General features: G+C 49.4%; 5 protein-coding genes across 5 annotated transcripts; 3 read left to right on the top strand and 2 right to left on the bottom strand.

Annotated features, from left to right (window-relative positions):
• The first annotated feature begins 1,489 nt into the window (after positions 1-1,489).
• Positions 1,490-3,681, top strand: GGI43DRAFT_157346 (uncharacterized protein). The gene is made up of 4 exons (XM_083199511.1): positions 1,490-1,872; positions 1,949-2,518; positions 2,589-3,464; positions 3,533-3,681. The coding sequence occupies exons 1-4, from the start codon at positions 1,649-1,651 to the stop codon at positions 3,654-3,656; spliced, it is 1,794 nt and encodes a 597-aa protein (XP_083065136.1). The 5' UTR covers positions 1,490-1,648; the 3' UTR covers positions 3,657-3,681.
• A 441-nt stretch (positions 3,682-4,122) lies between these two features.
• GGI43DRAFT_157351 (major facilitator superfamily domain-containing protein) lies at positions 4,123-6,389 on the bottom strand. The gene is made up of 3 exons (XM_083199512.1): positions 5,682-6,389; positions 5,399-5,610; positions 4,123-5,336 (listed from the first exon to the last, which is right to left on the bottom strand). Exons 1-3 carry the CDS (start codon positions 6,290-6,292, stop codon positions 4,309-4,311), a joined length of 1,851 nt encoding a protein of 616 aa, XP_083065135.1. The 5' UTR covers positions 6,293-6,389; the 3' UTR covers positions 4,123-4,308.
• Positions 6,390-13,748: 7,359 nt separating this feature from the next.
• GGI43DRAFT_157299 (uncharacterized protein) lies at positions 13,749-14,706 on the top strand. The gene has a single exon (XM_083199509.1). It carries the CDS (start codon positions 13,884-13,886, stop codon positions 14,388-14,390), a length of 507 nt encoding a protein of 168 aa, XP_083065134.1. The 5' UTR covers positions 13,749-13,883; the 3' UTR covers positions 14,391-14,706.
• A 1,164-nt stretch (positions 14,707-15,870) lies between these two features.
• GGI43DRAFT_157302 (uncharacterized protein) lies at positions 15,871-16,271 on the bottom strand. The gene has a single exon (XM_083199510.1). It carries the CDS (start codon positions 16,167-16,169, stop codon positions 15,954-15,956), a length of 216 nt encoding a protein of 71 aa, XP_083065133.1. The 5' UTR covers positions 16,170-16,271; the 3' UTR covers positions 15,871-15,953.
• Positions 16,272-18,285: 2,014 nt separating this feature from the next.
• GGI43DRAFT_157262 (leucine-rich repeat domain-containing protein) lies at positions 18,286-21,264 on the top strand. Its single transcript, XM_083199508.1, has 2 exons — positions 18,286-18,517; positions 18,591-21,264. The coding sequence occupies exons 1-2, from the start codon at positions 18,464-18,466 to the stop codon at positions 21,102-21,104; spliced, it is 2,568 nt and encodes an 855-aa protein (XP_083065132.1). The 5' UTR covers positions 18,286-18,463; the 3' UTR covers positions 21,105-21,264.
• The last annotated feature ends 2,078 nt before the right edge of the window (positions 21,265-23,342 follow it).

The following is a 23,342-nucleotide window of genomic DNA, read 5'->3' as shown; positions in this document are numbered from 1 at the left end:
TATACAAAGGCTTATCTGAAGCGGCGATCCGACATGGTATGTGACTGGCATCAACGTATACCCTGGTGCAGCCTTGATACATCACTAATGAAAAGGCGTCAGCTTGGGTATCATGACGCATGCTAATAGTAATATCAAAAATACAGATCTACAATTGGATAGACCATGTGATTAGTGCAGATCAAAAGTTACTGAACTCTTGTGTTCTCTTTACATACGAGCTCTCGTTATGCCACAAATAGTCGGCCGACCAATCCAGCTCTTAGAGGAAGTTCCCCGAGACATCTCAACCGTCAACAAGGGTATTGCATGAAAAGCCACCAAGTCTGCAGAGTTGACTCTAAAAATACAGCTTATGGCCATTCGCTAGATAACAAGATGGTTGTAAGGATCAGACGGATCAGACGGATACATGTATATCCTAGAGTCCTAGCATTTCCGTCGGAACTACCAGCAATTCGATTCGCAACCCAAAAGCTTACATGCACATCCAACTATACATGTATTCGCCTATCGCTATTTGACCCACTCCACAACTTTGATAGCTAAAACGGATGCCAGAAACAGTCATCAGACACTTTACTTGACGCAAAAGCCACCATGTCTGTGGTAGGATTCTAGCCTTGCTATTCCAGCACAGACAAGCAACCTAGCTTGATAGAGTTACTGGTAGGGCGCACAAACATGTCCATCACGCCAGTTTAGGCAACCTTCTGGCAGCCCAAACCTCACGGTTTCAATAAATTAATCCCAATTTTATTTTTATCTTCATTTATAGTATTTCAGCAAATAGAGTGTGCATGTGCTGGGAATTAGTAGCTGGAATCCTCCCTGTGGGGCGCCCTATACATGTAAGTGCGCCTTATTACAATCCAACAACCTACACAGCCACATCTATATACATGTACCCAATTGAGGCTCTCTCACAAGACCAGGGTTGCAATTGATTAGTATCCTTGTAGCGGCATCTTGAGTTCATCCGCGGAATCTTCGTCGAGCCCAAAGCGCAAAAGATCATCAATAATGTGTTGTTGGTTGGACTGTTGGACAGCGCATGCGGCCGGACGGAGGCTGAAGCAATAATGAGACCATTTTATGAAACACCGACAAAGGGTCCATAATCAAATACCACCATATCCGCTTCTCCGCGCAAAGGATTTCGAGCATGGGGAAGATAGAGAACTGCAGGGGTTATATTTCTCAAGCACCAACTCGCTCGACCAACAGCACCGAAAAAACCCCTGCGCAACCCTCTACTGCAGGCCTGTAACGAGGTTGTTGGTTGCACCCTGCTCTCTCTTGTATAAAAAAAATAGTTCGCAACGCTAAAATGTACAATCGGCCGCAGTCTAGGTCTGTGTGTGCAGATTCTCTAACCGAAGACCTGGGCTTACTTGCATGAAATTGGACCTCAGCCGCATCTTTGGTCGCAGCCCTGTCCTGGGTGTTGCGCTCGCGCAAACATGAAGCACTTTTTGGCGCGAAAAACGGGTCAATTGTTTGTTCTGGGACATCTCCAAGTAAGCGATTGCCGTTGTTTTAAATCCAAGATGTCGCCACATTGTTAGTGCCAGCTCGACCACGTTTTCCAAATGAATAAAGTGGATTACATGTAAATTAACTAGAGAGAGCGACACTGGCAGTCACAATGTCGTACAAAACATTATTCTTCTTTACTCTCTTCTACACATTGTTTTCACATGTTGCGTCGTCAGCCCTTGTTGTGAGGAACCTGCCCGGAAAGTCTTCTGACGAGACCATCAACGAGGTTCGAAGACGGCTTGCCAGTGTAAAAAGAAATGGCACAGACGTCTTGTTCGAAAATTCGACTTCTTTTGATCTCGGTCTCGATGGCGCGACGATATTTAAATAGTGAGTTTAAAGCTTCTTTTTTCTTAGACGAGGAAAAATAAATTAGAAAAAATCGGCCAGCTAACAAACTTATAAGTCCCTTTGACAACAGCGACCCAGCCATCACCATCATATGCACAAAATGCTACTTCTCTGGCCAAGCCGGCGCAAAAGTCACATCCAAAGGCTCAGTCAACATCACCTCGACCATAGACCAGGTAGAGGACAGCTTCAAAAACATATTGAACAACATTGAAACCTATGCCGAGAACGCCACAAACACCTTCAAGGAGGATTTAAAAAATGGTACAAGTATTATGACAGCGCTTGAGGATATTGAAGAGCTTCCTCCGCCAGACATCGACTTCAATCTTGATTTGGCCCTTCCAGAGTACAATGTGGACATGAGTCTCGCAAATGTAGAAATATACATGGAGATCGACACCGTCCTTGCAAAAGGTATAACATATACGTTCAACATCTACCAGTCTGAAACGCTGGCTGGTGTAGCGCTTGGTAACGGCTTACTACTTGGTGCCGTCTTCTCAGTTGATCTCATTTTCAGTGTGAATGCCCAGATTGACATCCAGAGCGGATTCCACATTCACTTTGACAATGTACGGACTCAAATTGACCTCTTTGGCGAAGAGGCTTCAGAGTTAACCTTGTAAGTGCTATACACCTATTCATCTCAGTGTACGCACATCAGAACAGAAGAGGCTAATCAAGAGCTGCAGCAATGGCGGCAAGTTTGCATTCCTCCCCGTGACAATCCACAGCGGCGAAGTCGTCCTCGAGGCAGTCCTCCGCCTCGAAGGCCGCCTCGGCATCAGCTTGCACAATTTCTCGCCAGTCAAGGACATTGACGTCGGCGCAGGCGTAGAAGCACGCATCTACGCCAACGTTGCTGAATTCGTCACAAACATCACCCTGGGCGAAGTTGACTCCCTCAAGAAGAGGGACGACGACGACAACTGTCAATTGAGCATTGCTCAAGCCTATACCTTTGGTATCGGTGCCGGTGCGGGCGCCTCGCTCGTCATCTTGGGCAACTCATGGGGTCCTACACCAGAAACCGAGATCCCCATCTTCTACACCACTATGGCGCAGGCTTGCATAGTGACCAGCAAATCTGGTGCGAGCACAATTTCTACCACGACAGCTGCCCCATCAAGTACGAATGGTCTCGCGAAGCGTTCGGCAACAAGCACAGTAACAAGCACAGTCACCGTGGAGACTCAGCTCGCAACTGTCTGTGCCTCGTCAGGTCTGATCAACTGCCCTGCCTCTCTGCAAAGCTTGACAAAGAACATTATAACAAAGACTCTCACGTCGACCATTGCATCTGGCTCATCTGCTGTTTGGTCTGACGGCACAGCATCCGCTTTCAAGATGGTCGAGTTCCCCACCGACGCCGTGATAATGACCAGCTCATCTGGAAAGCCAAAGTCGTATACTCCTCCTCCACCACCACCAACGACCACTGCTTCTTCATCATCAAGTGGCTCATCAGGAGAAAATTCCGGAAAGCACCACGTGAGCAACGCCGTCATTATTGGCGTCAGCGTCGGACTCGGTGTGCCTGTCCTACTTGCAGCCATTGCAGCAATCATGTGAGTAAACGGATCTTAATACCTCTACCAGCGTCTCATTTACACAATACTAATACATGTCTGATCAGCTATTTCGTTCGTCGCAACCGCAAGTTGTCACCCACGCTACAACCCGCAGGTACCGATACCGTAATGAAGGCCCAACCAGTCGTAACCACTTACACGGCAGTCCACCCAGAGGACGATCTATAATCTATATACCCCTATTTCTGTTTTTCGTCCAATCTTGCTCTATTTTGATTTATTTACCTAAAAATGGTACGATGACCGTTACAATGGCATCGTCATATATTCGCCACGGTGGGGCTCGAGACGGAAACTTGTCTCGCTCCCTCCCGCTGAGTGGCCCCGCCCCCATCAACGGCGCCGATCTAGATGTGATGCCGAACACGTTGATGGAGATCGGCTTGTTGTAAAGTACAGTATACTTTTGTTGCCATGGTAGTATTGGGTTATGGATACATATATGCATGATAGACTCATATACATCTCGATTTTATAAGCGGTTATCGCTAGTCGGTCATTTAGCTACAATTATCATAGGCAACGGGAGTGAAAAAATGAGATAAACAATTTTTATTTTTGAAAATGCAGTAAGCCGTCTATTATTACCATTAATTTTATGCTTTGTATCTCATCCACCATTGATATATTCCCAGGTATTTTTCCATCCCCCGTAGAACGCCGTCCAAATGCAATTAAAATCTAAATCTATCATTCGTAGGGGATATCAGTCTATAAATCATTTCTAATGTTTTTTGAATGCTTGGGTTTGATTTGTTATGGTTTGATTTGTTATGGTTTGATGTGTTCAGTTGATCGCTTGGTTGTTTGTTTGATTTGTTTATGGGTTGCTGACGTAGCTCCTCGCCCTGGCCAAGTCGAGATCGTCTCCACGAACACCAGAGTCATTGGGGGCTCGGGATTTTTCAAGATCATTGGGCTGAGCGGGATCCACCACCTCGTCGTCGCCGCCATAAGCATACTTGCTATGAGCACGGATTCTGGCGCCAAAGAACCAGAAGACGAAGGGAATCGCGCAGCAAGCCAGACCGATGAATGCCAGAAGTGAAGAAGCCCACTGGTCGCCGAGTCGGTGGTACATCTGCTCAGTGAACAAGACGCAGCCGGCACCCCAGAAACTTCGGATGCATGTCTTGGCAGCAAGAGCGGAGGCGGCTTGATGCTGGTAGGAGTCGACGAGGTAGTTGTTGGCGGAGTTGTAAAGGAAGATGAAGCCGAAGCCGACGGGCCAGCCACCGAAAGCGGGTCCAACCCAGTCAAGGTCACTGTACGAAGTCCATGCAAAGATGAACATGCCAATGGGAATGAGCCAGCAAGAGAACATCATGGGGACCAGACGAAGCTCCGCAGGAGGCTTGCCATTGTACTTCGAACACATCTTGAGGTAGTGCTTGTTGATCAGCGGAGAGAAGAATGCAGACATAACGACGCCGATAGCGAGGGGGATGAACATAAGACCGGTGATACCAGCAGAATAGCCTTTTCCCTCTTGGTACACAATAGGGAAGGCAACGAAGAACATGTAAAGAAGACCGTAGAGAACACTCATGTACAGCGAAATGAGGAGGACGATGAGTTCAGTGAAAAGCAGCTGGAAGGGTCGGATCATGAAGACCTTGAGTCGCTCACCCATGGTTCTCTCGTCAATGTCTTGTTCAGTAACGTAGCTCTCGTCACCAGTCTCTTGACGAAGCTTCTTAGCGCGGCGAGAAAGGATGGTGGGTGCATATGTCTCGGGGACGGTAAACGTGAGGAGAATATAGACGCAGCCAGCAAGGATAAGCTGGATCCAGTACAGCCAGCGCCAGCCAGCAGCATCAGAAAGGAAACCACCAACAAGAGGACCAACTATTTTTACACTCGTTAGATGATTTCAAAAGCAGAAGCAAATTCGGTTCAATGTCACTTACTAGCAGGTCCAATAAAGGGAGCGGCAGAAAAGGCGGCCATGGGAACACCACGTTCCTCATTTCTCCACAAATCTGCAAGTGTGCCACCAACCAAAGTCATGGGAGCGGAAAAGGCGATACCGTCGATGGCTCGGCAGACAATCAAGGTTCCAATATTCTTTGAAACAGCGCAGGGAATGATGAAGACGACTGCAATCAGGAGTGTCGAGGCACTATAGATGTGTTAGCATTCTGCTGTCTCTAACTGTATACATCAGTAGTGGCATTTGTTTGAAAAACTTACTAGATGATTCGCCGTCCAAAGATTTCAGACAAAGGAGCAAAAGCCATGGGTCCCACACCAAAGCCAATAACGAATACCGTAATCGTAAGGAAAGAAACCTCCATGCTGACGTTAAAGGTTTTGGCCACTCCAATAAGATCCGCGGTGATGACAGAAGAACAGAAAGCCACAACAAAACATGTAGCGGCGACGACCATAGTGCAGTACCACTTGTATGCCTTAGACCAGTTCTTGGGGTTCTCGGGGTCATTTTCGGTAAATGTCACGAGCTTGTAGCGCTTCTCGCCGTCTTTGCCGCCAGAAGTTTGAGCAACCGAAGGAGGCTCGATCGGTCCTGGGATGGTGCCCGTGTGGGATTCCACGCGATATTCGTCGAAGTTGGCATCGCGGCTGAGAGTGCGATATGGGAGGTTGATGTCCAGGTTGGGGTCGAACACCTCCTTGTCAGGATTGTTCTGCGATCTGCCTGCGGTGGACGTCCGCCTTACAGGGGCTGGCTGGGAAACTCGGCTAATCGGCTCAAGCTGATTTTGTTGTTCTTTGTCGACATCTGAGATTGCTCCTCCCTCCAAAGTCGAAGTGGAGGAGTTGCCTGATGGTATTACTGCCATCGTGGGTAGGGTATATTCAAAACAGATTAAACCAGGGGAATCAAGAAGATGGTGTTGCTCTAATTGGATACTTGGATCCTGAGTGTGTGTGAATGCAACTGTGTGTGTGCTCGAATCATGCCATTATCATCAAGCGGTGGCGTGCCATGGCTATATATATATGTCTAATAAATTGAAGCTGTGTGTTGTTGATATCATAGCACCATAACCTCGGTTATGCCATTCGTCCGGTCATCACTGAACCGACATGGGATGTCATCACCAGTTTGAGACAGGCACCAGGAGCTTTGAGTTGGGCGGCCGCTTATGGAGAGCTGGCAGACCCACCACAGTCTGCTGCACGAGAGAGAAAAAAAAATAATAAAAAATAAAAAATTGCGGGCCGAGAAAGCGCTGCGATTGGCTGCCACGGATGTAGCCGAACAATAAACGTCAAAAATTGTCGCCCAGGCATGTAGAAGCACCGTAATAAGCAAGTGCATCCCGCAGCGGCCAAAAATGCAGAAGCCTGAGTGGCTTATCGGCAAGCCCTGCCGCCGGAGCTTAGCCTCAATCGGATACGATAAGTGGATCCCGGGAATGAAAATAAACTACTGCGCTCCAGAATTATTCCCACTCAAAAGGGAGCTAGTGCCAGAGAATGATGCAGCATCATATCGCCCAGCGTCTGCCGCGTCTCATAGCCGTGCCTCGACAGCGATATGCCGCTCTACTAGCCGTAGAGATCATGAGGAAACTGCTCCAGGGGTCTAAACAAGCTATTTGTTTAAAGCTCGTCATCCACAAGCAGTTCTCCCCTCTTTTTAGAGCTGGAAAAGCTCCAAAGCCATGCTTTTCCAGAAAACAAATCGAAGGATTCGGCAGCTACGTCGGTACAGCCCTCCGTAAAAGTGGGCCCGTTGCCGGAATAACGGAATCGGTTGTCGATGCTTTATAGGGCTGCGACTCTGTGATCACGATGGCCTGCAGCGGAATCCTACTCGATTTTGCGTGACGACATGACGCATACATCATTTTTAGCCAAAAGAAAAAGGCAAGGGAAAGAAAAAGATGACAGTAATCATGTTGACAAATTTGCATAACATTTGCTGAGAAAAACCTCAGGAATTTTTGCTCTTCAGCGGCAGGGCGAGCAGAGCGTGATTCAAGGTAACATCAGGCTTATGCCCTCGGCTATTGCAAAGAAGGAAAAGAAAAGGTCTAGAAGTGTAGAAAACGGCCACGGTGCCTATCGTTTCGATTTTAAGTGAGTATCCAATTTTAAATATCTTCCCGATCGGGTATGTGGCACTGAGGCTAAAAAAACTTATTACTATCTTGGTAGTATTCAGTATCTGTCCTTAGCCGAACTGGCCCGGGTTGCCTCTCAGCCTGCTCCCTGATTTATCAATCGACTTTTGATGTCGATTCTTCTTCTTCATTTTAATGGCATACTTGTCAGAGTGATACGCAGGCTATACCAGTGTATATAGCTCTGTCGCGGTGTCCAATTCTTTCGTCTATGTAAAGGGGTAATGCTCAAGCAAGTGCCAGGACAACTCTGATTCACTAGCGAAAATTAATATTCGAATTTATCGAGTTTGATTAAAATAGTAGTCTCGATGATCTAGACCCATCCCTAGCCTCGTAGTGAAGAGCTGTAGGATCACTGCCGGTCCCTCTACTCCATCATCCTTGCAGCTCGTATGAGTCGGGCGTAAATATCTGTCACCTGCGATGGGTTGCAGCGATTGATGAAACTCTATGCTCCCTGTAACAACAGCGACGAGTAACGCTCCGATGACGGCCAACAATAGCCGATCTACTTGAAGATAACAAAGTATCCATCAGATCGTACGGTTTTTGTTACGACCCCGAGTCAAGATAGTTGATAGGCGTAAAATTTGTTACCCAGTTCTAAATGGCACAATACACTAATTTTCTAATTCAGTGGAGAAGGAGTATGCTATTTCCTCTTGGCCTTCTTGATTGAGTCGAAGGATTTATGCTACCGTAAGATTATCACGAGGTCTGCGGGAGTTACCCTCCGGAAATTTGTCTAAACTCCAGCCCTATCAGGCTCAATGCAGCTCACCTCCGTGGAATCCGGTCCAATATCCACGGAGAACTGATAAAGCTATATGTCTCAAATCAACGCCACCATCACCAAAGGCAGAATTTATGTGGTTCTGTAACGAGTCCTGCTTAGCAGCATTGGCACGAGGCACCCCTGTCTCGTGCGCCTGTTCAGCTACAAGAGCGAATGGATCTTACGATCCCGTCGCCACCTCCTTTTTCATTTAAGAATGAGAAAGCTCTTAAATTTTACTTCACGCCACTGAATTTTTATTTACACTGACAAAGTTTTCAAACCTCACGCAACCAAGGACCACTCAATCATACGTGTACTTTGGATTAACGGCCATGCTAGCTCATAAAGGTCCGCTATTTGTTCCCGCTCCCGCTGAATACGATCAATTAAGGTACGTGTATAATATTTTCAAAATTGACTTCACTGAGGAGCGATAGGAGGTGGATAGCTCAACGCAAGTTGCACGATCAGAGTCCAACATCGAACAAGGTAACAGACTTCCAACACAAGCATTAGCCATGAATCTACAATATTCCCTGCACTCCGAACAACTTTACAATATGTACTATTTCATCCCTTTATTTTTTTTTTTTTTCCCCACCTCGTAATCATTCAGCAAATGCACCATATAAGTTCGGCAATGTTCGGTTAACCGAGAGTCATGATATGGTTGATGGAGATGGATATTACCTCAGCCTCGAAGAGGTACACTACACAGGCACAATATTACACAAATCAGCTTCTCTCAAAATATTTTCTATTGCGCTATGATCAACAGAGGGATTTGTTGAGAATTCGGCAAGTGGCCCCGGAAGGTGCATATAAAGGGCTGCTGGCCCCAAGGACACACTGTTCTCGCCAAACAGCTCAAAGACACTGAAGGTGATCATCACTCTCTGAAAAATAAATACAGTAACTGCTGCTACACTAAACTGAGGTTTTTAAAATCTCATCCAAAGCTGCCCGGTTAGGACCACGGAAGATACCTACAGAGGCTGCTGGCTTGAAGGACATATTATTCTCACATAACAGCCCAAGAACATTAAAGGTGACCATCACACTCTGAAAACAAATACACAATGACTGCTGCCACATTCAATTGGGGCTTTTGAACCCCCGTCTGCAGTTGCCCGGTTGTGGTTACAGAAGGTGCATATAAAGTCTGCTGATTCAAGACGCATTGTGTTCTTAAAGCAAGCTGAAGATGCAAAATATCACCATCACTAACAATTAAAAGCAGTGTTTATTATCACATTAAATTCAATTTGTTTTTTGAAATATCCTCTACAGTTGCCCCATTATAGTCACAGACGATACACATCAAGGATTGCTGACTCGACGGACACAATCTACCTACTCTTCACACAGCTCAAAGCCGTCCAAGGTAATCACTATTCTCTGAAAAATAAATACAGTGACCGTTGCCATGGCGAGTTCGATATTTTAGGAGCCTACTCTGCAATTGTCCAATTTTTCTAAAATGAGTTGTGTGTTTTTACTACGCATATGGTAATCATACGCGTAGTATCTCAAATATCGAAAACTCAACGCATATTACGTGTATTTACTAGCTGCGGATACCAGTCACAAAACGGCCAATTCCTAAAACTCTAAAAGGTAATAAGAGTGTAACTTGTAACAACTCCCCCCCTTTTTTTTAATTCCTCAGAGTATTTTTGATAGCTCATTCAGACGCATAATCGTCTCATATTACCGGGTAGGCAGATTACATGCAGTTTGTAATCATACTGCAAACGCGTCAGCGCCAACATAGAAAAAAGCAACCCCGTCAGCCGGATCGAATTAATCCGCTCCGTAGTGTAAACTCTCTATCAGCGCTATCGTGTATAGGATCTCAGTTGTCAGTTGGACAAAATTAGAACAAAACTACGGAGTAGTCTATGCCTATTAGGCCTACGAGCCATGCTAATTAAGAACCTTGGAAGACTTTTGAAGGAAAAGAAGAAGAAAAATCTTCAGCATCACGCTTCGATCTCTGCGTGGGGGGGAAAGCGCCTTAGCCTTTGAGCTAAGTGTTTTTATATCGTCAGAGGGGCCTGACACACTTCATCGCTCGCATATCTCGCATATACCACTAGTAGATAGCACCGTACTACTGCCACTGACACCATCGTGGTGTGTCTGCCATGGAGTGGGAGATGCACCAGGCTGCGATTCCTTCCGACCCGACTCTGCATGTTATATTAGTGCTAGGCGATGCATTTAATTGGCGGAGAGGTATTTCATCACGACCACACCAACCGGAAGGAATAAAGCAGAGATGCAAAAAGGAAAGAGGACGAAGGCGAAAAAAGATTCGCTCGTGGAGCGCAAACCTCTCTCACCGCTGTTATGACTGCCACCACCAGCCGTCAAGAGGCTGGCCGGTGTAGATCGCGACGTTACACAATCTCTCAATCTTAATCACACGCGAACGATTAGCTTGGAATCGGTCTGCTGAGATCATCGAGGAATTCTTTCGCTTCGATCTGAGATCGCAAAAGGTACAATGGCAGAGACCCCTTGGGAAGTGGCGTATTTTACCTTGCTTTGCGTCCTCTCGGTCATGGTGCAGGCGCGCCGACGATCCCCCGCAGCAAAGACGAAAAACTGATAAGAGAGAATATGCTGGTTTTGTTTCCAGCCAACCAAGGGTCTGCCCGTTCCACCACGATGGCGACCTAGGCAGCATTCGTGCATTAGCCTGGCAGAAGCATGAAGACGAGATGGGCAGGTATGACGCACGGGCTCGAGTCCAGACATGCATCTATTCTCAGACTATGGAGGCCACAAGAGGGCCCTTATCCGCAGCTATTCGTTTGATGGCGAACATTTGCCGCTGTCGCTGGTCTTCACAAAGCCTTTGGGGGGTGCAGCGGTGTGCCAGAAGGGGAGCAGCATGGAGTAGACGCCGGAGGGTATGGGAAACCATAAAATGCCGTAGACGTCGACGCTGGAATGTCCACTTTGGAGTCATGTGTCGCTTGGATCCGCTGGTGATATTTATGGAACAGCCGCTCGTACCGCGCCAAGAGCAAATCCTAGGAAGCAAACATATACTCGAGCTTTTTGGCTCGTGAAGGAGAGAAAAAAGGGATTCTGCCGTGCCAGCGTCCGAACAGTGATCGGCGTTCCATTAGCTGGCCTGCTTGTCAAAACGCCGAGCCAAGAGATGTTTCCGGGTTAAACAGCTCGTTTAATGGTCTTGTACTCCGTAGCAAAGGACCTAAAGACGCGATGTACACTTCTTAGATGCTCTCAGATGGATGTAGGCTCTTCTTATTTTGTCGTAGCTGGAGAAGCTAAGGCTGTGGGGCGCGTTGATCATCTCGTCCATAGAAAGCTCGGAGGGGCAGACCAACAACGCATCGGTCTAGAAACTTTTGGAGATAGTTCAAGTCCATGTAAGACAACAAACTTATACTAGTAGTAGTAGTATCATCCTTCCAAGGCAGTGTTTACTGGGTTTGGAGTGGCCAGTAGTGCATGTCTTCGGAGCTGATGATCGCTGAGCTATCAAGGGCTCACCTTGCACGAACGGTGAAAAAACGATCTTCGTCGGCAGTTGAAGGAGAATTCGGGGTCTCTCGGCTGTACGAAGGGTGTTGATCCTGTCAGGGTCCGGTCAAGGATCGTCGCTCAGATGTCGCATGTAGTAGCAACAACAGTTCACTGCTACCACCGTTGTACTACCACCATCGCGACGCTACTATGCCTGGTCAATTAGGAGTATACAAATAGGGTAATATTGTAGTCGTGCTGGAATTGATATGTGTGGGTAGTCGATGTGACGTCGAAGCATTACCCCGGCCTTTCGGATGGAGGATACATTCTCCGGGGTCATACCAGCGCTCCAGTTTCCGTATGATGGGATGATCCGAAAGCCCACCTCGGGCCTATTGTACTGTATGAATGGAGTTGATGGGGAATTGCCAGCGAGAACAAAAGACGCCATGCGTGCGACATGAATGATTCGTCAGCGGGCTGCTCGTTTATGGTTCTCTCAGCGTCAAGCCAGAAGCGCGGGCTTCAAATTTACGTTTTCACTTCTCATAAACAATTCTGTTTCTATTGGCTGGGCGCGAGGACAGCACCACGTATCCCCGGTAAAAAAAAAAGCACAATATCAAAAGTCGACGAGTGACAGAAAGCATGCTTATCTGAGGCAAGACAAAGCAGCCAAGAGGTGGCTTTGCATAATGCTAGACATTGTGCGCAGGGTGGCAAGCTGACGCCTTTCGGATGTCTCACAATGGTCCAGACTCCGGCTAGGCGCCTGGACGAGCATCGTCGCAACGCGCATCCAGCCGCGTAAAGAGAGCCTTCCAATTACTCGTTGCGGAAGTCCTCACACCTCATTGAGACTGAGTGGAGGGGGAGGAGGAGGGGAAGGAGGGAAGAGAAAAAAAATTTGTGTAATGCCTATGTACGAGCACGGCTGATGGCTGAGCTGAGGCTAAGCTACCCTATCGTCATGGCATGGGCGCCAAGCACATCGCCGTCGCCGTCGCCGTCGCCGTCGCGCACTGAACTCGAGGCGGTGAGCGCGATTACAGCCGCATCAAATTGGAGAGAGCGAGGTGGTGTGGCACGGACTGTGTCCGGCATGCCGTGCATCTCGATGGGACATTAAACATGAGAGTGAATGGAGGGGAGCGGGCGTGGAGGGGGCAAACTAAGAGATTCGCGAACTATGTATGAATCGCTCGCTCTACTGTCGAGCGATCAGAATAGCCTCGCTGTCAACCGTCTTCGTGGCTCGCCCTTGGCCCGTGGGTGCTTCTTAGTCAGACACTTGTGCTCTCGCAGTCATGTCAAAGATACTCGTACGAGTAGAGCGAGCGTCGATCACTGATACAGGCGTTCGGCTAAATGTGGAAATGGTACCCCTTTGCAAGTCCTTCAAAATCTCGGGTCCAAGCCAAAGAGCCAAACTAGCAACAAGCGGCTGAAAATCATGGCGCGCCATGTCTGAGATATACTTGGACGGTCACTGTGGCTGTTCCCTACCAGCAACGACAGAGCACAACAGAGGCACGAACGGCTAGCACGAAACACCGGATTGTGGGCGGAGGGTCTTGGACCGCCTATCTTTATCCTCATTTCCGGAAGAAGACGCGCAAGGGGGCGCTGGCACAGATGCGTTGGACGCAATCGTCTCTCGCTTCGTCTGAGACGAGACGGCGTTGTCCTTTTGTCTTTTATCATAAAAAGCGTCTGCTTCAGGTCGATGGTTGGTCGTATCTCATCTTTGCTGCTGGGTGGGGGCACTGCGCGATACCCTGTCATCGGAGTGACATCCATGTCTCCCAATCAAACGACGAGCCTGCATCGCCGGTGGGGATATGACATAGCCTTTCGAGGCTAGATGCAGATTGCTGTGCAGAGGCGGGATGCGAAGAGAGCATCTGCGCTTCTTCCTGCGAGCTTCCATAATCCGTGGTAGTATTCCGGTACATAATTGAATCCATTGTGTGGGGGAGACTGTTGGATAGGAGATAATGAGACGTGTGGCCCGACATGTTGATACATCAAAGACGAAACGTACCTGAAGAGGCCGACGCACAGGCATCTTGTCGTCTCCATGCGTGCTTGCGCAGGAGCTGCCGCGCACAATGGAACATGCTGACCACAGCATCACGGATATCAGAAAGTCTCGTGGATAGATCATGTCTCTGCCCGTGGTGTCGCTTTTTCTTTTTTATCGGGTTTGGCGGCGCATGGCCCGTGACGGGCATGTCATTCGGGAAGGCGGGCGGGGCCAGCAAAACGACCTCAACCCCTACTTGCGCTAAGTTTAGCGACGTCGAGGCGCTGGTAGTGGCGCTGGAAAAGCGGGCTGGCAATTTCCAGGCCCGCCACCTTTTCATCTCAAAGAGGCGCGTCGTGCATATCCCGTGGGCGTGCGCAACGCCAAAGCGGGTTCACACCAGAAAGGGTCGCGAGGCTAGCCTCACTCACATCCTTTTTAGCATCCCAGCGCAGCGATCGGACCTTGGGCCAGCTCGCCTGGCTGCAAGTGTGTGATACATATCGATGGAAGAAGGGAACAAAACCGACTCGGCTTTGGTCCTTTAGCTGGGAGGCACAAAGCAGGAACAGGCCGGGCCGGCGCGGAGCATTTTTCGACGTTGGATCGAGCGAGGAGCGAAGCGTGGACTGGATGTAGGTACAGAGTACCAGCAGCTACACAATATGGCGCAGACCCCACAACCGCTAAGATCTCGTGCGCTCCATCTGCAACGGCGCTACGGGTGCGCTGAACAATACTATTGGACTTGCTTGAAGGCACAGGACTGTAGAATGATGCTGGACGGGATCGAGGAATACGCCTGAGAGGCATCATACGTTGGAGTTGTTCTCATCACGTAACAGTCGCAATGACGTCGCTTCTCCTCCTGGGAGATCTGTCAACGCCGCGCTTTATGCCGCAAGTGGACTTGCATGTTGCCGACTCCGTCGACTCTCTTTGGGAAAACGGCGCGATTCATGCCATGATCTGTTACGGTCTCTGGCCAATCAGCTGAGGACAAGACTCACGATGCGACTTCTTCTCGCCAGAGATGGACGATGTCAAAAGAACCATGCCATCTACCTACGAGCCAACCGCCATTCATGCGGCTATTTCTGCTTTGGCTATGCCCAACATCCCACAACTCAACGGCGATGGCATGATGCTCTGAAATCTGAGCCGTCAGCACGTACGTTTGCTGCGGAGTCAGAGTCAAGGCCAAGGTCAGTGATGGACGCCGAGGCTGCTAGCACGGCGCGGCTACCGCTGTAACTGCAACTGCCACTGCCCAATGAGAGAAAAAAAAAGCAACTAGCAGCAGATATTCGTCTTGCAGTGACGGCATTGAGCGCCCAAAATTTTTTTTATAGTGCTTGTAGGCTCTAAAATTGTTTATCATGCAAGCATAGACCCTGTCGCATAGTTGCGCCATTACGGATACTGCTAGTATTAGTGGTCCGTCCTCTGAAGCACAGACGGTTGAGTTAAAGCTGAGGGTCACTATGGTAACTTCAATGGGATCTCGCTATGGCAGTGGACGATGGCTGAACAGGCCAGGTACGGGTTCCGCAGCGGCGTCCCTGTTGCGGGCAAGGCACCGACCGAAAAAGAGACGAATGGATTCATGATACGACAGGAGCGTTGACAGGGGATGGCCGGTCTGGAGCTATTCGGCGAGCGCATTCCGAGCAATAGCATCTCGTAGCTGCAACCATCCAAATTCCCGATATTCCCACGCGCCCCCTTTAGACTCAGATGCTGTATGGATGGCACGAAACACATGCGTACACAGACAAGCAACATGTGGCGTTGACCGGGCGTCCAGTCAACGGCTACATTGTCTCCTGGAGAGCAGCTGGGCAATGTCTCGCAGCCACCGCGGCGGACCAGTCCCATGACAGAGCGGCACATGTATCTGGGACTTCGCAAGACACCATCGGCGGCTGCGAGCAGGGAGTGGCTCTCAGCGATCTCGAGCCTAAAATGGCGATAGAAGGGCGCTGCCCAATCAGCAGCGCCCCTGGTCGGATCTGGCTGCTGGTGTGGCGTGCGAGACAGAGCAAGGGAGGCAGCGAATGTTAGGCTGGGCTGGGCAATAGACCCGACCGCAGAGCACGTAGCTCAGGGAGACGAGACCTCCGCGAGCTGGGGTGGTGGTGGGCTGTTGTCAGCCGCAGACGGGTCGTGTGCTCTGTATTTCGTGTGGAGGGACGGAATTCTGGCGTTGTGGCTTCTAGAAAGCTGCTAGCCATTCCTTGGAAGAGAAGAAATAAAAAAGTTGGACGAAGCGGCATAAACACCAAGAGGCATGTCGACGGCGACAATGACGATGGGTAGAGGGTCTCTGGCCTCTCGATTGGCGTGCAGGCTTTGAAACGAGCCCATCACTTCGTCACTCCGCTGTGTTTTGCGTAGCCAAACTCGTCATTTACGGGTTGCGCCTCGCTGCAGCCTTCAAGGATTGATCCCTGCTGGCGCCAAAAAGAAAAAACCCCCACATGATGATGGATGGACCCTCCAAACCACCACCACTTTTTGATCTCAGTGATTGGAGACTTGGCGAGCCTCCCTGCTCCGTAGGCAATGTCCCCTCTGCGTGTATTTGCAGTTGGATGCTTCGCGCCGCTGTGGTGCAGCGGAGAGAAAGATGCTTCTAGATTCGAGCGTTTTGAAGGCTGCGTGTGTGTCTTGGAGGCGTCGTCAATGTCTCGAGCGTATTTTTTTAACTTCTTTTTTTCTCTTATCTATTTTAATTAGCGTACACTTTTTTTTTTTTCCTTTGTACGAGTCTATCAGGCAGAGAGGGACCTCCGCAGTCCCTGTCCTTTTGGGCTCCATAGATTAGCGCCACTGCCGGGATAGTGGTAGAGAGTACTTGTACGTACCCATACCTCGTTTATAGATCAAGAGGCGAGGCGATAAGGCATTTTGATTTTGAACTTGTGAACCAAGAAAATGCAAAGAAGAGAGAGAAAAATTATTCTGGGAAGCATGCGTCAGGCGGAGAGACTCCATCAAGACCTGACGTCGTTCCTGCGACTAAAGCTGGATGCCATCGCGCACTATCTGGTGGGCTCAACTGTCAAGCAAGGAAGACGGCTGCGCAAACCGCTCAACTGGGCCTGCATTCACGCTGGCCGTACGCCGCGACTGATTGGTGCAGCGCACTGAACCGTGAGCGCGGCAACTTGGCCTTAGAACGCTTGGTAGCTCCCAATGGCGGGCCAAAGTAACGGGTACTTGGTGGCCCACCCCCCAGCTAACCCGCAAGATGACCTGTGACCCTCCCCAATCAGCAGGCCTCTGAAGGGCCCTGTCGCTAGGCCCACCGGCCGCTGCGCTGCGCTGTGGCAGGCGCTTTTGTTATTATAGCAGAGACCTCCAGATCCCAAGACCCCTCCATCTCTGCCTCTGGACCCTTTTCCCTTCGTCTGCTCAACCGCGCAAGGCTTTGCATTTGCAACAGGCAACGCCAGGTCTTGTCCGCGAGGCCAAGTCAAGAGCAGAAGCAGACGCTGAAAGCCTCGCGCCATCTCGAAGCCTGCGTATCTGCCGGCAGATTCGGCTTCGCCCTTCCACGACGACCGGCCTTTGTGTTTCCTTCTCTTCTCCGACCTGCCGCCGAGTCTCGTCGCTTGTATTTTATTCTTCTTGTTGCCGTTGCGAGGCGTCACCCAATTCGCCGTCTCTTCTAGTACCAAGGTGAGTCACGAAATGCTGGCTTTTTTGCCCTGCTAGACTATCTGTTATTGCTTCTCTCTGCCTTGCTCTGCTCGATCATGTTTGCCTCTGCCTATTTTGCCTCTGCCGCCGCCGAAGAGCGAGGGAGTCACCACACCTCCCAATGACCCTCTCCCTCAAACAACTCCTCAGGCCAAAAACGCTGCCTACTGTCCAACCACCACCACCTGCCTCGTACAAACCTCGTTTTCTTCTTCTTTTGCCTTTCGCGTACGACTTCCCTCTTGGCACCGTCTTGGCTGTCATCTCGTGTGTTTCGTTGCAGCCAGTTAGCAGTAACCCTGGCGATAACCACTTCTTGCATGCCCTGGTTGGTGTCTTCCTTCGGGTGCTTCGTCCTTTTTCTGTCCTCTGTGACGGCTGGATGCCAGTGAGGCCTCTCTGCGTTCATGACTTTGGAGAGGAAACAGGCGTGCTGATAAGGCAATCGCCTTTTCCGCCGTTGCTTCATCAGCAGATGCCATAGTTTGTTCGTGCTTCTGTGAAAGTCTCCTGTCTCGGCATCTGTTGAATCCCGCCCCCCTCTCTCCGGTGTTACATCCTGGATGTACGCATAACTCTTCTTTAATCGCCCTTCTCCCCCTCCTTCCATCATACTCTACTGCACTAGTTAATGCCATTCTTTCTCGCTTCTTCATCGCTAACGAATTGATACATAGTGTGGCTTAAGGTTGCACCTCTAGGGCATTCTTTTGTTTTTTTCGAGAAAGAGAGAGAAAGAGAGTCGATCAGCGAGGACTTTACGGAGTTAGACTCCTCCGGATCAGGCGCTCACGACGCTCTTCTGCCGTTCTTTTAAAGCCGATATACATATAACTACAGTCTGTTCTTCAACCTCCATGTCTATATGATCCTGAAAACTTCAGAAATGGATTCAGAAGACGGAGGATTATTCATCAAGGTACATACGTTTCCCTTGCAATTTTCGCTGCTGATGGGGGAGAACGTATAAAGCATGCTAACATGGATAATAGCAACTTGCTGCCTTTGTGCGCACTCACGAAAAGGCTCTTGCCAATGCTCTGCAATTCCAGCGCCGCGAGGTGCGTCATCGAGCCACGCAAAGCACGAGTTCTGCCACGCTTTCGCAGTCTCCGACGTTTCCCGAGCGTCCTTCGACCGCTGTGTCTACGACCGGCTCGTTGGCCGCTGCCCTATCTCTCGGACCTCTCAACTTCACTTCTCACAATGTCAAGTCAGCAAAGCTGGCCCTGACTCCCCACCACCTCTTCTATCTCCTCTCTCGTTTCGAAGAATTGGGTATCAATGTGGGCCCCATGAAAGTTCGCTTAGAAGACCTCCACGACAGCTCATCATCTGCAAATTATGTCTCATTTCTCAGCAATACCCAGCGGTCTAGAAGCCATAGCTCAGATGTTGGCTCAATACACTCCGTCACGAGCATTCGAAGCGTCATGTCTGGCATGTCTGCCTTGTGGACAAGCTTTAGCATCGGTGCTAGCATATCTGCCGCCCGGACGGAACGTCAAAAGGCGGCCCTGGAGGCGGACATGAAATACTTGTATTCCGCCTTCACCAAGATCCCATGCCTTCGGTTGGCCCCTGATTGGCGTGCTCGCCTCATCAAGGGCTATGAAGAGTTTCCCTTTGACTCTGCGGTTCCTCTCTACATTTTCAAAAATGTTCAAGCACTGGAAGTGAGCAATATCGACTTTCGTCAATTCTTTGGCTGGGACCGTATGGCCGACCAGCTTCGCTCGCTTACGGTCAAGCATGCTGGGATTGAGGATCCCTCCGATATCTTGATTGACATTGTCTTGGACGACATGGATAAGAGACGCCGCAGAACATCCAAGTCGCAGTCTTCGCCTTCAATACCAAGCTGGAACGGGAGCCATAGCCCTCGAAAAAGCCCACCCATGTCAGGGCGTGAGTTTTCGCGGTCGGTGTCCGTCCCTAGCTCCGTCCCTGGCTCAATGCCCGGCTCACCCGACCCTCGAGCCTCTCTTGGCGAGCTTCGTGTCGGCTCGATGGGCCCCAACGAGGCTGCTATTGAGGATGGTAACACATCCGATGGCTCTGCCCGTACCTTGCGGAGACAGTCTACGGATGACCTGCCGCAATCTCTCAATAAGGACTCTCGACCAAGAAGCCATTCTCCATCACGTCCGTCCAGCTCTCGTCACCACCACATCAGATCCCAGCAGAGAATTAGGCGCTCTGGGTCTGGGAGCTCCAACTCTAGCCTGTCCGATTCCTGGTATCACCACCATTCCAGGGGCAGCTCTGGGAATCTTTTGGGAGCCACCAGTCTCCCCCCATCAAAATGGCGCTTTCTGAGGCATCTCAGCTTAGCGGATAACCCCATGACCTCGATTCCTGCCTCTAGCTTGGCCCCTCTATCCAATACCCTCTTCTCCCTTGATTTGTCATCCAACCTCTTCAGCCAAATTCCGGATAGTCTTTCCACTCTTACTGCTCTCCGTGCCTTGAACTTGTCGCATTGCATGATTGACTCTCTGCATTCCTTGACCCGAAACCCTCTGCCAGCCATTACTGCTCTCAATCTGCGAGCCAATAGACTCCAATCTCTTGCAGGGATCGAGAAGCTGTATCCCTTGGAAAGGCTGGACCTTAGAGATAACCGGCTCACAGACCCCAAGGAGCTTGCACGCTTGACCGGAATTCCGGAGATTCGTGAAATTTGGGTCGAAGGCAACCCCTTCACCCGCACGCACAAAGATTATCGTGTGGCCATTTTCAACTTGTTTCGCCTGACGCCGGGATACACCGAAGATATTGTCATCGACGGCAGCGGTCCTAGCTCTTCTGAAAAGCGAATCCTTGCTGACCGAGTCCCGATTCCCGAGTCGGTCCCGGTTGTGAAGCCGATTGTGACTGAAGTGCGAGGTGTCGATGTAAGCAAGCCCAATGTCGTTTACGGTGCTGCCAGAGAGACCTCTGTCCTGCGCAAAGAGAGGCCGGTTCCAAAGGCTGTTGCCAGCGAAACCAACACAAGTTCAACGCGGCGTCGCAGAAACACAAAACGACGTATCGTCGATCTTTCAACCAGTGACAAGAATCCACAGCCTTCGCCAATCGACGTACAAAGCCTGAGATTCCCGATCGAATCTCCTTCAGTCGTTGCCAACTCTGTGGATAGAAATTACAGAGCTTCGCACGCATCCAGCACCCCGGCTTCGCCTCCTGTCTCATATGCAAAAACCCCCGATTATGGCAGCAGCCCCTTCTCCATAGAGAATGCTCATGCGGATTTTTCTTTTAGTGCGGGCAGTATCCAGCCGCAAGACTGGGATTCCAATGGCGAAATTTATCGTCGCAAAATAGAGGCTCTGCGTGACAAGGTTGGCGATGGCTACCTCAGCGTCTTGAGCGAGGAGAGCTGGGACACCAACAATGTCTATGGCTCACCAAATATCCCTTCCTCTACTGCTGCGCTCCTGGCTGCTCATACCCCCGCTCACCACGCACCGCCTATGCAAGCCATTCATGGAGGCCACTCTTGATAACTTAGTTGAGCGTTCTGAGTTTTTTTTTAAGCCTAGCATTCTAGGCCAACACCCATTTCTGAATGATACCCCCAATACCCTTTTTACGCTATTATATAGGATTCTTCTCCCAACTCTACCTCTTCAACCCTACATTCTTGCTTTTCTTTGCAGCTCGCTTTGAAAACAACAAAACAACACAAACAAATCAACCTGAGCTGCCCTTCGCTTCGTCTGTCTATTTATTCAATTTTCTCTTCCTTCTTTTCTTCTTTCCAAATGCAGGGTTCGATTGGTATTTTGTTTCTCTCTCTCTTTTATATATGGAGCATAGCGGATGAGGCGTCACGGCAAGAAACGACGATTGCTGTCACTGTTTGAGTTTTATTTGAAGCTCTTGCTTTTTCCCAATGAAAATTTTATTCTGGTTTTTTCGGATGGTTGTCTCAAATCTTATTGTTCAGAGGCTGGGAAGGATTCAAAAAAGTGGCTTATCACGTATGAACGTTGCATGAATTTTCTGTTTTGGCATGGATTTTCTTCTTTTGTCTTTAACTAAGAGCAACTTGTCTTTCTGCTCAGAGCTTGGAAACGGCGTTACGACGAGGAGGGGCTAGGCTTGTGTGTGTCTCACACTCTCCTGCAGCTTTGGGTCGGCACTCTATTGCTTTGAAAGATATGCTTGAGCGTCGCAGGTGTCGATATGGGTTTATCATAAGCTAGGAATACGAGTAGATAGATTGATGAGCTGTTGATGGAAGAATGATAAAAGATGCGAGTTTCCACGTTGCAATACCACGGCCTCTGTCTTTGTGACTATATGTTGGTTTCCCTCTTGACATGTGTCAGCCAATCTTTAGGCAAAATACCTTGCAGGCAGTATGATGCAATACCATGTACGTAAGCCTTTTCTGAATGCACACTAAGGATTAAACACAACACACCACATACAGGTACATATCTAGTGCCTGAGATATATCCACTTGTTTGCCGTGGCTGTATGCAAAGCTTAACCTAATATGCAATAGAGAATGATCCTGGAATGCCACGTAAGGGCTTTTCTCGCTGCATTGCCTACTTCTGTAGGTGTGCTGGTCTAGGAGATCCAGCGAGCACGTTTGCAAAGTTACAGAGAGCGTCAGTAAGGAGCAGCCATTGTTCGCCATCGCGCTGGCCATTCATGTGATGATGATTACCATATGAATTCATTTAAGCAAATTCGTTTAGGTCAATTGTGCCGCTGGTTGTTGAGGAGTTTTGAACTCGACCATAAAGTTGTTGAATTTGAGTTGAGTAATCAATGCCTTGCATTAGGACACGAGTAAGGTCTTGACTAGAGTTGATTGAATTACATTGGTATCCGCATTGGTAGGTAGTTGGAGTGGTAGAAGCAGGCGGCATGCTTGCGGCGACCGATAAGTTCTGTTAACTGCTAATTAAATACTTGAGTAGGTGGCTCTTCGTATCCAATTAATTGAAGTGAATCTGAATCTCCAAGCCTGTATTTGAAAAGAGGGGATTGTGCGGTAGATACAGGCTGATATCATATCATTACTGCGGTAACAGGCAGTGGCTACATGCACACGTTTAACAGAAGGCACTGGATTCGACCACGCGGCTGAGCAAGCGACGCCAACCCAAGAAGTGAGGCCGGGGGGGAAGCTTATGGAGGAGCGGGGAACATGGGACGAATGGACTCTTGTCTCGATCTAAATTCGCCGGTGCCTTGGATCGATCGCAGAGGCGCATCATTATTGCGTGCATTAACTGCCGAGACGGGCCTCTGACGGGGCGAGGCGTGATTGGTGAACGCTGGGAGGAGCCATCCGCCTCGGCCCCGGACGCCCGATTAATCTGCCGCATATTTTTGCTATAGTGCTTGCGGCAGATTGAATGAGAGGGTGTGGGGTGAGATGTGAAATAAATGGACGAGGTCGAAGTTGTTAAGCGGACAATAGTGGAAATGCTGTGATGTATAAGTGAGTGCTGGTGGTCGCGATGCGTTCTAGAAATCTTTTGAGCATCATCTCGCTGTTTCAGTCATTGGTCTTTTACTGGCAATTCACAAGCAGATGGCATATCAATGCTGTCTCATGTCCCCTTCATGCTGCGACACAAGCCCCCTCTGGATTTTCACGGGGCCATCCGGAGATCGCACCAGCCCTATGGATACGATCGGTGGTAGCATGAGGTATAGTTTATACTACATGTCGCCTGGATGGAGATTGGTCAACTGCTGGCTCCGCTTTCCATGCT

This window comes from Trichoderma evansii, assembly GCF_050947405.1.
Source record: "Trichoderma evansii strain SZMC 28006 chromosome Unknown GGI43scaffold_2, whole genome shotgun sequence".
NCBI classification, from domain to species: Eukaryota; Fungi; Ascomycota; class Sordariomycetes; order Hypocreales; family Hypocreaceae; genus Trichoderma; species Trichoderma evansii.
The sequence above is the reverse complement of the archived record's forward strand: the minus strand, read 5'-3'. Positions and strand labels throughout refer to the sequence as shown.

Coding starts and splice junctions, on each gene's coding strand:
- GGI43DRAFT_157346 (XM_083199511.1), top strand. CDS start 1,649: ATGTCGTACAAAACATTATTCTTCTTTACTCTCTTCTACACATTGTTT. Junction 2,519..2,588: donor GAGGCTTCAGAGTTAACCTT/GTAAGTGCTATA, acceptor CAAGAGCTGCAG/CAATGGCGGCAAGTTTGCAT. Junction 3,465..3,532: donor GCAGCCATTGCAGCAATCAT/GTGAGTAAACGG, acceptor ATGTCTGATCAG/CTATTTCGTTCGTCGCAACC.
- GGI43DRAFT_157351 (XM_083199512.1), bottom strand. CDS start 6,292: ATGGCAGTAATACCATCAGGCAACTCCTCCACTTCGACTTTGGAGGGA. Junction 5,611..5,681: donor TTTGGACGGCGAATCATCTA/GTAAGTTTTTCA, acceptor ACACATCTATAG/TGCCTCGACACTCCTGATTG. Junction 5,337..5,398: donor TCCCTTTATTGGACCTGCTA/GTAAGTGACATT, acceptor GTGTAAAAATAG/TTGGTCCTCTTGTTGGTGGT.
- GGI43DRAFT_157299 (XM_083199509.1), top strand. CDS start 13,884: ATGTTGATACATCAAAGACGAAACGTACCTGAAGAGGCCGACGCACAG.
- GGI43DRAFT_157302 (XM_083199510.1), bottom strand. CDS start 16,169: ATGCCGCTTCGTCCAACTTTTTTATTTCTTCTCTTCCAAGGAATGGCT.
- GGI43DRAFT_157262 (XM_083199508.1), top strand. CDS start 18,464: ATGATCCTGAAAACTTCAGAAATGGATTCAGAAGACGGAGGATTATTC. Junction 18,518..18,590: donor ACGGAGGATTATTCATCAAG/GTACATACGTTT, acceptor CATGGATAATAG/CAACTTGCTGCCTTTGTGCG.